This window comes from Cataglyphis hispanica, chromosome 13 (genome assembly GCF_021464435.1).
Source record: "Cataglyphis hispanica isolate Lineage 1 chromosome 13, ULB_Chis1_1.0, whole genome shotgun sequence".
Lineage (NCBI taxonomy): Eukaryota > Metazoa > Arthropoda > Insecta > Hymenoptera > Formicidae > Cataglyphis > Cataglyphis hispanica.
The window spans coordinates 6027933-6041994 of NC_065966.1; the positions used below are offsets into that span (position 1 = coordinate 6027933).

Sequence of the window (14062 nt, forward strand, 5' to 3'; positions counted from 1 at the left end):
AGAAAAAACAAGACGTTTTTTTCATAAAAAAAAAAAAACATTTTTTATGAATAAACAAAAAAACTTTTTTTTTTTTTCTATTTTACATCTCTAACTGTCGCTACTCCGTAATAGAGTCTCGTACTCGGCGCGACGTCCTTTTTCGTGGAAACTTTGGTATGCGCGGCATCCGCTTCCGGGAGAGAGGCGGCTCGCGTCCGACAGAGAAGAGCGAATGGGTTTAATTTCGGCGACCAACTTTGCGGAATGCAGTTATTATAGCATGATACTCTCGTTGTCGGGTTTCGTTGCGCTTTACGGTCGCGACCACGGCGACGGCTGTGCTCCTCGATATTCTCTTCGTTGACAATCTAGAACGCAGGAGGAGGAGTAACGATCGACGACGACGACTGCAGGGCAGCAGCTGCATCGGCGATGCATCCGTCGTTCCCTTCTTCCCGATCGAACCGGAGCGATTCTCTCGCTCTTGGCACGGGGCCAACATCTGTCTTCAATTGTGTCGGTATCGAGACGGGATTCTGACGCTCCCGTGGAAAGCTAGCGAGTCCTTTTGTTCTCGTGTGATCCGCTGAGATTCTTTTACAACGTCATAGTGAGATAATGGCAGAATCATGAGACGTTCTTGCGTTATATCGCGACTATAGATCCCTGCAAGAGAGACAAGGAGAAAATGGATCGATTGATACGCACTTGCAAGATGACGAATCACTTTACACGAACGGGTTCTCTACTGAAAAAGATTTACTCGATATTTCGTTGTAAAATTGTCGGACGATCGTTTTATCCAAATACGAATTAATTTATTATTTTATTTATGGTGTTAATTTATTATTTATTGTATTCACATATAATTCACTTTTGATAAGGGAATCTTTTCAAGAATCAAATCTAATCTCTCAATTTCCACTATAATTCCATTCATCGTGTCTTCATTCCGGTTCATCCATTTTCTGAGTCATCCTTCACGGCTTACACTTGAACGAAATTATTTTCCGCTTTCAAACCTCACTACGATAACTCATGTCCGCAGAGTTTTCTACTAGTCGCTGTCAATCACACCGCCACGTGTCTCAAAATTCGCTGGGGTACAAGCGGTATAAATCGCGGTATGTCAAGTATGTAATCGATTTGGTGATGTCCACCTTCCTCGGGGAACAGCACAGTCGATAGGGAAACAACACTCGGTCAGCTCCGAGCGCGAAACCGCACTACCGAGTGGATCGTTGAGCGGCTTTTGATTCCGCCGAGCCGCGCAGAGACGGCACTCCGCAACCGCACGACTGATTGTGAGTCAGCTGCCTGCGTTTCATATCCATAAACGCAACACACGAATGCACGAACACGCACGCAGTGACGAATCAAGATGCAGCGAAACCCTAAGCGCAACGTGATAATTAAACCCTCACCCCTCAAATGTCTTGTAACCCCACGTGTGGGAATAAATAGAAATATGTTTTTTTTTTCCTTCATATTTATTGATCTTTCTAAAAAAATACGTTAGAAATATAGGTACTTATCCAAAGGTTGTAAAAAAATTCTTTGAAAATTCCTTGATTTTTCAGGTAATTTGTTCAAAATTCCAGTAAGTTAGAGAATTTTTTCAAAAATTCTCTGAATTTAAATAAAATTCTATGAGAATCCCCGAATTTTTCAAAATGAAAACAAAATCCCTGAAAATTCTAGGTTTTTCCAGAGAGTAGACACCCTGAGATATGATAAAATAATAATTGCATTCTTTCCCCTTTTGTATATAAAATTCATTAATTTTTTATTTGGCTTTTTGAATAATAAATGGAACACGTTAAAAAAAATAAAAATTATTTGTGTCGATTTTATTTAGTTCTGTTATAACGCGAACATTATTTTTTTTATAATCTAAAAATCCTGGCTAAGCTTCATAATAAAAATTTTTATATTATTAAATATTTTTAATAAAAGTGATGACAGATGCGTGATGTTACAGTGAATAATTCTCTTTGCCTTGAGAGACGTGACCTCGACAAAACAATAACTGCGGTAATTAGGAACGTTCACAGCTTCAGCAGCATAAACGCGTTATAAATACAGAATGAATACCTCGCACACAAAACACAATATATATATATATATATATATATATATATATATATATATATATATATCTTGTAACCCCACGTGTGGGAATAAATAGAAATATTTTTTTTTTCCTTCATATTTATTGATCTTTCTAAAAAAATATGTTAGAAATATAGGTACTTATCCAAAGGTTGTAAAAAAATTCTTTGAAAATTCCTTGATTTTTTAGATTATAAAAAAAATAATATTCGCGTTATAATAGAACTGAATAAAATCGACACAAATAATTTTTATTTTTTGGCGTGTTCCATTTATTATTCAAAAGCCAAATAAAAATTAATGAATTTTATATACAAAGGGGAAAGAATGCAATTATTATTTTATCATATCTCAGGGTATCTACTCTCTGGAAAAACCTAGAATTTTCAGGGATTTTGTTTTCATTTTGAAAAATTCAGGGATTCTCATGGAATTTTATTTAAATTCAGAGAATTTTTTAAAAAATTCTCTAATATATATATATATATATACTTCATTTCTTTGAAAGAATAAGCAAAGCAGTTTAACAAAATGATTCTCTTAAGTACCAAGTACTTTTTGACACAATCATGAAAAGTTCCATAAATGGATAAACGTTTCAATGAATCGTTCGAAACTTTCCAAGCCCTCCAGAAACTTTCCTCCAAAACGATACAATAAAAGCTACGGTAGCTGAGAATGAGGAGTTTGATCGTGGAAAGCGCCCGAGAGCGTTTCCTTTCGTGGAAAGCATCTGACAATGAGCGCGAAACAATGCACGGTTGTCGCATAACGCGGATTCATTTTCTCACGAGGTATTGGATTGCTCCTTCTCTAACGAAGGACATGGTTGTAAGTGTTGTATAAAGGCAGAGACGTATTTAAGGCAACCTATCTCATGCTCCCGAGACGCCTCCGTCTTTTACGGGCGACAAAGTCGGCATTCCATAGGCATTTTGCGAAGGTACAATGTCCCTAGGACTTTTGACAGTAATTAGAAAATTGAAATATATGAGAATAATTAATAAAATTAAAAATTTATTTCGCGCAGCAAAATATTAATGAGTCGATAGACGTTTAAATGTATGTCCATGTGTAATAATTAAGTGACTATAAATTATTCTAAAAAACGACCATGCTCACACGAGGTCAGATATGTCTCGCTTTCGACTCGCCGCCCACATTTCCCTATTTACGCGCGATTTCGAAACTTAAAACGGTTTTCGATTATCTGCCTCGCCAAGTCAGATACGAGCGTCACTTTCACCGATTAATACCTTTTAAAAATACGAGTCCGAGAGGGTACGGAAAACATCGCGTGTATTATGATTACATAAAATGCCACGGCATTTTTCCTTTTGAGGGAGACGCAAGATGTCTACTCAAATTTTGTAAAAAGATTCCCTGGAAATTCCCTGATCCTTCAGATATTTTTCTTCAAGGATAAATAGAATATTTTGACGATTTTTTTGGTGCAATTTCATAAGTTTTCTTATTTTATGAAATTTTATTTCTTATTTTATTTTCACGCGTTTTCTAATGCTTTTCATTCATACAAAGGGAAAACAATGTACTAAAAACAAATTGAATAGCTTTCATTAAGATAAAAATGTTTAACTTGCATAATATTTTCTTTATATTACTTTCATTATATATTTACTTTTTATCAAAAATAAAAATAATAAAAAAAAAACAAACTTCAAATTCAATGTTTTGTTTAAATATTCAATATATAAACAGATTAATATATATTTATAATATATTTTAAACACAATTCACAACTTGCCTTATTGACCAATCACTTACTGCTTACAGTAGGATTCCAAAAACAAAATTATTAGAGAATTTTTTTTTTTAAATTCTCCAAATCCCAATAAAAGTCCCTGATTTTTCTGGATACAAAAAAATTCCCTAGAATTCCAGATTTTTCAGAGAATAAATATCTTAGAGACGATTATTGAGAAGTGAATTAAAAATTTATACAGAGAAGTATCAATAATTTCGAATTAATAAAATATAACATAAAGCATATTATCCAATAATATTGATAATATATGTGTATATTAAAGCATCTTAATTATTTCTTACACGCGCGGAATATACAAGTGAAATTCTACATATTTTATTCGCGACATTAATCATTTTCCAAGTATGTGTCATGGTCGTCGTAATTACTCTAAAAGGAGCTCGACAAGGCGCATAGCGAGTCCTCGTTTCGAGATGTCTCTTTCTCCATCATTCGTAATGTAATCTAATGTAATGAAAATATCCCGGAAAATCCTCGAGGCAAGTTGTCGTGACCAAACATGATCTGGATCAGTCGATCGACATTTCAAGATCACCGGATGTTGTACGTCAAGTGTATTGACATCGATAATAATGTTAAATTAAAATAATATAGATATAATATTATTTCTACTCGTTAAAAATTATTTCTAAATACTATTTCGCCTTTTATGTGCATAAAATTATTTTTATGCTTCAAATTCTGTAAAAGTAAGATTATTTTTTTTTTATTCTTATTAAAACTGTTTCATTATCGTAAATCCATATGCGAATCAATTATATTATATTTAATATAAATTTTAAAAATATTCTTTCCACTTTCTAAAAGTAATTAAATTTATGCAGAATAATAATTAAATTATATATCATGTTACGCGCACGCAGAACTTTATGACAAAAAAAGGATTGTGATATTTAAGCAAGAAATTTAACGGTCCACATTATCGTGAACATTTCTGAGATATGAAGAAGTAGAAATCGGAATATGTAACACGAGAAATTCACGGCGGCTAATTGCGCGGCTTGCATAGGTCTTAATGTACGTTTAATAATTGCGCCGCTTGTTACGTGGAGCGCTGCCTCCGCTCCTGCGTTAGAAAACGAGGAGTTCCACCGACACGCCTTAAATTAGGCGTTTAGTTTCCAGTACATTAATCGACGGAAACGATTGAGACGAGAGCACGCGCTCTCGAGATAAGATCGCTTTTCTTACGTTAGCGACGCTAGTAAACACCGTTAATGCATTTACTTTCGGAACGATCGTTCGCGGGATTCTATAAGATCTTTGCTGTGACTTTGAAAATAAAAATATACGGGATGTTTCGGCGTCAATCGTATCACCGGTCGTGTGCAGGTAGAGCAGGTAAAACTGAAGACAAAAGTCCTGTACCATTTTGCTATTTTTGTAATAATTTTCGAAAAATTAATCAAAAAAGATCGACCAATTCGCATGAGTATAAGTGCGACCGGTGATGCGATTGACGCCGGACACCTTGTATAATAATACGTAATGACGGTAGAAATAAATCCGCTCGAACACGCAATAAAAATGACCGGTGTGAAGTTAGCACCGCATTTTCAAAAATCGAAAGTTTTATAGAGAGTTCTATTTGCACCCCAAATAGTTCTATAGTTCCTGATAGGTTTTAGAAATAGTTCCGGCAAAAAACCTAAAAAAATTGCATTTTGAAAATATGAGGTGCCAACTTCCCGTGGCACCGCAAAATGCGAAAAATGCCATTTAAATCGTCGTATCCTATAGTTCTCGAAGAGTTCTACAGTTCCTGACAGATTTTAGTAATAGTTCCGGCCTCTAAATATTTTTAAACAATTTTTGAATCTCAGAGCTGGCACCTCATCTTCCGCTAAAAGTGGCCAGAACTTTTTCATCTTTGGTTTTACAGCTCCGGACGTTAATAATAATCGATAGAACTCTTCGGGGTGCAAACGGAACTGTCATCAGAACTCCGAAATCCCCAAAAAAATTTTACCCCTCGGGACTTTGAAATTTTCTAAGAGCGTATAACTAAAAGTGGCCAGAACTTTTTCATCTTTGGTTTTACAGCTTCGGACGTTCATAATAATCGATAGAACTCTTCGGGGTGCAAACGGAACTGTCATCAGAACTCCGAAATCCCCAAAAAAATTTTACCCCCTCGGGACTTAGAAATTTTCTAAGAGCGTATAACTAAAAGTGGCCAGAACTTTTTCATCTTTGGTTTTACAGCTTCGGACGTTGATAATAATCGATAGAACTCTTCGGGGTGCAAACGGAACTGTCATCAGAACTCCGAAATCCCCAAAAATTTTACCCCTCGGGACTTTGAAATTTTCTAAGAGCGTATAACTAAAAGTGGCCAGAACTTTTTCATCTTTGGTTTTACAGCTTCGGACGTTGATAATAATCGATAGAACTCTTCGGGGTGCAAACGGAACTGTCATCAGAACTCCGAAATCCCCAAAAATTTTACCCCTCGGGACTTTGAAATTTTCTAAGAGCGTATAACTAAAAGTGGCCAGAACTTTTTCATCTTTGGTTTTACAGCTTCGGACGTTAATAATAATCGATAGAACTCTTCGGGGTGCAAACGGAACTGTCATCAGAACTCCGAAATCCCCCAAAAAATTTTACCCCCTCGGGACTTAGAAAATTTCAAAGTCCCGAGGGGTAAAATTTTTTTGGGGATTTCGGAGTTCTGATGACAGTTCCGTTGCACCGAAGATTCTATCGATTATTATTAACGTCTGGAGCTGTAAAACCAAAGATAAAAAAGTTCTGGCCACTTTTAGTTATATGCTCTTAGAAAATTTCTAAGTCCCGAGGGGGTAAAATTTTTTGGGGATTTCGGAGTTCTGATGACAGTTCCGTTTGCACCTCGAAGAGTTCTATCGATTATTATCAACGTCCGAAGCTGTAAAACCAAAGATGAAAAAGTTCTGGCCACTTTTAGTTATACGCTCTTAGAAAATTTCAAAGTCCCGAGAGGTAAAATTTTTTGAGGGATTTCGGAGTTCTGATGACAGTTCCGTTTGCACCCCGAAGAGTTCTATCGATTATTATTAACGTCCGGAGCTGTAAAACCAAAGATGAAAAAGTTCTGGCCACTTTTAGCGGAAGATGAGGTGCCAGCTCTGAGATTCAAAAATTGTTTAAAAATATTTAGAGGCCGGAACTATTACTAAAATCTGTCAGGAACTGTAGAACTCTTCGAGAACTATAGGATACGACGATTTAAATGGCATTTTTCGCATTTTGCGGTGCCACGGGAAGTTGGCACCTCATATTTTCAAAATGCAATTTTTTTAGGTTTTTTGCTGGAACTATTTCTAAAACCTATCAGGAACTATAGAACTATTTGGGGTGCAAATAGAACTCTCTATAAAACTTTCGATTTTTGAAAATGCGGTGCTAACTTCACACCGGTATAAAAATGGCCTTGCTTTTTAGATACAAAAAATTGAAATTACGCAGCGATGCATTATAAATGTATCTTCACGTTAATATTTTTTATAGACTGATATGTATTTTTATCTTTATGAAATCTATTTGACAGATTCTTCTTATGTAGAGGGATTCAATACATTCCAGATGTATTTAATGTATCAAATATACTGCTTTTCCTTAGCAAACTTTTTGCAGTTCCCTATCGCCGGAACATTTATCTCTAATAAGCTGGGCCGAACTCACGAGATTTCTTTTGGACGTGTGCCCAAACGTGACTGCTGATAAGGAGGTCACTAGCATACTCGCATATCAATTGTTCATTAGCACGGATTTACGCAGAGACTTTGCCAAGATGAACGGTATAAAGGAAAGCTACGTTCGTATATATAAAAATCAAATATGCGAATTTCGCAAAGAATATGCAATGCTAAGAAAACATAAATAAATAATAAATTTATCAAATAAATTTGTCAAATTTATTTGATAAATTTAATGAAAAATAAATTTATCAAATTGTATAATATACGTAGTATAATATATATAGTATAATTTAAAAAAATATATAATATAATAATAATATATTTGTGTGTATATATAATATATATACTATTATATAATACTGATCGAGAAATTTTAAATGCGTGATAGAATTAGATCCGTTAGAATTATATATAGTATAATTTAAAAATATATATGTATAGTATAATAATAATATATTTGTATGTATATATATAATATATATAGTATTATATAATACTGATCAAGAAATTTTAAATGCGCGATAGAATTAAATCCATTAGAATTAAATACGAGATACAAAAAGAGAGAGAAAAAGAGAGAGACAAATAATTTTTCCATGCTTGATAAAAATAAAACATTCAGCGTTTTTGAAAAATAATAAAACAAAAAAAAGAATTTCTTAAGAGAAAAGCATTAATAGAGTGTTTACTCAAAGCTTATAAAGAAATTCCCTGATTTTTCAGGTAATTTGTTTAAAAGTCCAGGTAATATTAGAAAATTTTTAAATAGAACTTTTTAAAGTAAATACTTTTTTGTGTGCATTTTCTAATATTTTGACTTATACAAAGAAAAAATAAACCACTTAAATTTTTAAAATGTTAAATTTAAAAATGGACAATGACTTTTGTAAGATAAGCATTTTTCATTTGCATACTTTCATTTTCTATCATTAATTGTAAGAATATAGAGTAAATAGTAAAAAAATGATGTCTCAGTATTGATATTCAATATATTTCGCTATGACAATGAACATATGATCAAAGGAAAAAAAATATATATTTATAATAGATTTGGAACATATAATTTACAATCATTGTCGATGCTTGCAATATAAGAACAAAGTAATCAAAGAGAAAATTAAAAAAAAAAAATTCCCTTCAGTTCAAATAAAATTCCATGAGAATTTCCTGATTTTTCAAAGTAAAAACGAAATCCCTGAGAATTCCAGGTTTCCTAGATTTTTCTAGGGAACAGATATTCTGCATAAATATATAGATAATACACATTCGATGAATCCAGAATTAAAATCGAAATAAAATTAAATTAAATTAAAATAAAATTATGTATTGCAAAATACACGAGGAATGTCTTTCGCGTACAATGACGCGCGGGTTAATAAACGAAGCCATATTAAAAGACGATCGATACAATTCTCTGAAAGCTGATACGATCGCGTAAAATCTCTGCTTTACAAGCGTTACTCAGAGTAACTCCCGAGACGCGCGGCTTCTTTCAAGATTAGCGGCACGATTAAAGGGATAATGATTAAGGTGTGCGTTGCACGATTCCTCGGAGCAATTCGCTCGGGGAAGGGGGGGGGAGGGGGGGAAGGGAATCCGCGTTCGATGATCCGCATCCGTAGCCGCTCGTTTTATCGTGCAATAAATAAGCTCGTGCACAGGAAACGAACGCCATATTCATCGCAGCGTCACAGCTCGGGAATAGCTTTACTGCCGGTCACAAGCCCTCTACAATACGTCTTGCAAATACACCCAACGAGAGTTCCTTTGACACTCGACAAACGTGAATAAAAATATCTCACCTCTCTCTTTCTTTAGAGAACCTCTTTTTTATAATTTCTAAATTCTCTTTTTATATTTAATCCTAATTCCAAGTATACACAGTGTCTTAATAAGATATGGATTAATATTATTGTATTTCTTGTCAAAAAATAAGCGCTCTTTTTCTTCGGTAAAATTTCTAATTCGGAAATGTCTTATTTTCTAGATCTCATTTTTAAATAGTCAATATAGTTTATTTGCTGTCTTTTGATTTTTCGTGCAAAACTTTTGATAATGCTGTTATAATTACGATTAATATATTTAAATTAATATATTAATGTTTGTCTTGTTTACATCAGAGCTTACAATTTAGTTTACAGAGTTTACATCAAAAGCATATTTTGCTGCTATAAAGAAATATACTTTATGTAGACGCAAATAAAGTTTCAAGTGTTTTATTATAAAAATGTATATTAATTACAAAATAACAAAATTTTTACATGAAAAATCAAGAAACAATAAATATACACACTATTTGCACATTAAACAATGAGAATCTCAAAAATTTTCCTAAAAAAAAAAAGATGCTCATTCTTTGATAAAGAAGACAATATACAATATCAATATACAAATATTTATTATATAAAAAAAAATTCGTGTATATATTTATTTATATTTTACCATTTTTTTCTTATTTATAAATGAGAGCTCGACCTCAGGGCATGATAAATTTCTCCAGGTCGCTATTTTCGTTTATCCGTAATTATCTCGGAACCGTTTTGACTCGTGAACGATTCCGGAGGAGGAGCAAAAAGAGAGACTCACCTGACGAGAGTCGTAGGAGTCGGGAAAGTGCTCGGAGTCGCCCCCGATGAACTGTTGTTGGTCGGCTGTTGCTGCCACTGCCGTCGCGGCACCGGTTGCAGCGGCGGAGGCTGCGGCAAGCCTGCGTCGATCTTCTGCACTCGCGCCGCGATCCATCGTCGTGCTGTAGAACACATGGACGGCGCTCGTACCGTCGACGGACGCGTCGTCGTCGGCGACGCCGTTGCACGCGAGCTTGTCTTGTTGCTGCTCGTCGTCTTTTACCGTAGTCGTCGTCGTCGTCGATGTTGTCGTCGATGACGGTGACAGCGGCGGCGAGGCTACTTCCTGCACCACCGCGGTCTTACTGCCCTTAGCGAAGAACCGCGAGATCGTATTCCACATTCAATGGGATGATGATGATCGTGCTGGCATTCGCGGCTTCAATCAACGACGATCGATCAAGGCGACTCCCTGTCCTCGTCATAGCCGAGACGACCTTGTAGAAGGATCTCTTGTTCCTCGCGTCCTTTGTATCCTTTCTTTGTTATCTTTTCTTCTTTCACGAGAGAAATTCTTTTCCTCCGCACTTTTTTCTACACTCGTTTCACTCGTCGTTTTATAATTCCTTACAGAATGTTTCACTTCTCTTTCTTCGGTTTATCCTCGCGCACATACGCACATACACATTATACCAATACTATGGCAGAACGTAATTCCTCTTTCTATCGTTGTCTTCTGTATACAAACGAGACATGATTGAGAAGGATACACCGAGGAGCTCGTATTCGTTATCCCACGTGCGCTGTCATATATCTGTCACGATGTCGCCGACATCATACTATCGATGCGTCACAATTTCCAACGAATCCTTAGCCCTAAAAAAAATCAGAAGACATTAACTAATAAACTCTTTAATCTTCATATAATTAAAATGCTGTTAGAACTAAATTAAAAAAACGAATATGCACAACTTTGTTATTTTTTGACGAATATGACGCATGGAATACCGATATGGTTGCAAGGCACAGCGAGATTCTCGTGGCAAAGTCAGATTTATTTTAATAGCAAGTTTTGGAAGAGAACCAGAACTAGTATTCGTCTGAAGATATTCGTCTGAAGATGTGTAGCAAATGTAAATATTATGGATTTCTGTAATGATGAGTCATAAATAAATTTGAATTAATAATTATATTAATTTTTATATTTGAAAAATGGATATGTCATATGCTATTTACTATTAATATTGATTGAATTAAAAAAAAAAAGAAAATTAAAAAGAATTTAAAAAAAAGAATTAAAAATTAAAAAGAATTAAAGAAAATTAAAAATCTCTTAAAAGAAATATAATTTTTTTCATATATAAATCCTTAACTTAATTGTAATGATAGCTAAAAAAAATTAAAGAAAAATATTTAATATTATTATTTAATATTGTTATCGAAGTGTAATCGCTGTCAGGTTTGTAAATATACAAATTTATTTTCTAGAAAGCTGTTATACATACATGAATAAGGAATTAATTATACTAACAATGCTAGCTGTTAATTATAATCTTCTCATTTTTTGTTCTTACTGCCATTTAATTAATAATTTTCGCAAATAAAATTTAAATAAATTTGCAATAAATAATTCTGAATAGATAATTTAGGATAGATTTAAATGACATTTCAGATAATGTTAGGTTTCACTAATTACATTGATTTCCTTCATAAATATAAAAAATTTGCCTTACTATTTTAAATTTGTATGTTCACTACATAATTAAACATTAGATAACCTCAAACAAATAACATTTTTTTAAATTGGATAACCTCAAAAAAAAAAAAAAAAAGTATTTTTTAATTGAATAACCTCAAAGTACCAAAGAAAACACACAAGGATATCGATACGCCAAGCAACCAAGGTATAGTATGCAGTAGGATAATATATATATATATATATATATATATATATATATATATATATATATATTGTCAAATTTCGCGCTCTGTATTAGAATCCTACTCGACGTGAACGTCACTTTGCTCGATCGTCATGAACGACGACAATACGTTCCAGGAAAGCCCGCAGTCGATGCTACCGGCGACGCGAAACGTCCTCGATCGAACATGCCATCCCCTCCCCCCCCTCTCCCTGCACCCCCTGCCGTTCCGTCCCGCGACTTGTCAGCGCGAAATAATGCCGGGCGAAACGCGGCCAAAGGACACCGCCGCGAAAGAGAGAGAGAGAGAGAGAGAGAGAGAGACTCGCTATTTTGGTCGGCAGGCTTAGATCTCTCTTCTCCTCTCTCACTCTCTCTCTCTCTTTCTCTTTCTCGAAAGAGCCACGACGAGTATCGATCTTTGCGCGAGGAACAACCGGACGACGACGGGAGCGGCAGGAAGCGAGATCGCCGATTGACCGTCCTCGTCGTTTTATAGCCGATTCGCACGATTGTTACCTCGAGGATCACCCTACATGTGCGCGTGATCGAGGATTTTACGTGTCTATATATGTGTGTGCGCGTGTGCACGAATAAGGGATCGAAGATGGGTATCTGAGAAACGCGTTCATGACTTCTACATCCCATTGTCGAGGAGGCGTACCTCTAGTTTCTTATCCGCAGCTCCTCTCCGGAGATTGACTCGGCTCCTCGTCTCTCTCTCCGTCTTCTCTCTCTCTCTCTCTCTCTCTCTTTCTCTCTCCTGCTCGAGAGACCATCCGAGGGTCCGCCGCGACGAATGAAGCTCCTCGAGTGTATCCGGCCGTGCGTCGCGCTCGTTGACAACCGTCCTCAGGTTCCGGCACTAGATGCGAACACTAGACACACACGTAAGGTATCGGGCGAGGATTTCACCCAGCGCTACGAGAGCACACGCGACCTAGGATCGTCTGATTATTCGGCACACTCTATCGTTCTATCTTCTCCCTCTCACTCGAGCTCCGAACCGTCCGTTACCGAGCGATCGCGCCCGACTTCGCTCCGCTTCCGCCTTGAAGTCTGTCGCGAGGCGAGCCGAGGCGAGGACCACGAGCTTCACCACGCAACCTCTCTCCCTCTCAGCACGGAGATTCGTCCGTTCGCAGGCAGCAGCAGTACGCCGCACGCAGCACTTCGCCGTCCATCGCGATACACGAGAATGAGAGGGTCGCGGCGAGACGACTAATCGAGATGCGTGCGACGATATCGCGAGCGAGGGCGCGCGATACATCGAACCGGGCGATCAAGTCGTGCGCATGCGCGTCGGTAACGCGCGCATGCGCGTTGACGATGTGCGTATTTTTGAACGCGACCACGCTCGCAACTGTACAGGGCGGGGATTTTGATTTTGAACGAATATTCCAATTCATTTATTTTCTTCAAGTCTACCTGATTTCTTAAATTAATTACATTTCAAATTTATATATATATATATGTGTGAAAATTTTTATGTATATATATTTTTTTTCTTTTTTCTCTCAATCATTGACATGTAAATTTTAAGAATTCAAATTAAATCGTGAGTTTTGAAGCAAGTGCATTTAATATATATCATTTGGAATTCATTTTAAGTAACTGAATGATTTTTTTATTTTTCAGATTAAATTTATTTTGAATTGAACTTAAAAACAGGTTTGAGTAATTATTTCTATTATTTTAGGTTACATATCCTTACAAAGAATTGCTTTTAAGTACTTGGCTAATTATTGGCTATTAACTTCATACTTAATTTTGATTTTCTATTTTTTAAAAGAAAATTATCTTTTAGTTTTTTATTTTTTATAAGAAAATTATTTTTCTAAGAAAAAATTTTTTTGAAAGTTATTTTTTTGGGATAAATATTTCTTTTTAACTTTTCGATTTTCTATTTTTTAAAGGAAATTATTTGTTAGTTTTCTATTTCTTATAAGAAAATTATTTTTAAAGAAAAAATATTTTTGAAAGTTATTTTCTAGAGATAAATATTTTTTT

The 14062-nt window shown here is 35.3% G+C and overlaps 1 protein-coding gene across 7 annotated transcripts in view; it reads right to left on the bottom strand.

Annotated features, from left to right (window-relative positions):
- Nucleotides 1–13245, bottom strand: part of LOC126854195 (patronin) — a 71868-nt gene extending 58623 nt beyond the window's left edge. For 4 of the 7 annotated variants that reach the window (XM_050600648.1, XM_050600650.1, XM_050600647.1 and 1 more), the window contains exons 1-2: nucleotides 12717–13244; nucleotides 10150–11006 (exon numbers count right to left, since the gene is read on the bottom strand). In XM_050600648.1, the coding sequence (XP_050456605.1) occupies nucleotides 10150–10533 (384 nt within the window). In that variant the 5' untranslated portion in view covers nucleotides 10534–11006; nucleotides 12717–13244. Of the gene's footprint in view, nucleotides 1–10149; nucleotides 11007–12716 lie in introns of all 7 variants that reach the window. The other 3 variants (XM_050600653.1, XM_050600651.1, XM_050600649.1) reach the window with 1 other exon arrangement.
- Between the last annotated feature and the right edge of the window lie 817 nt (nucleotides 13246–14062).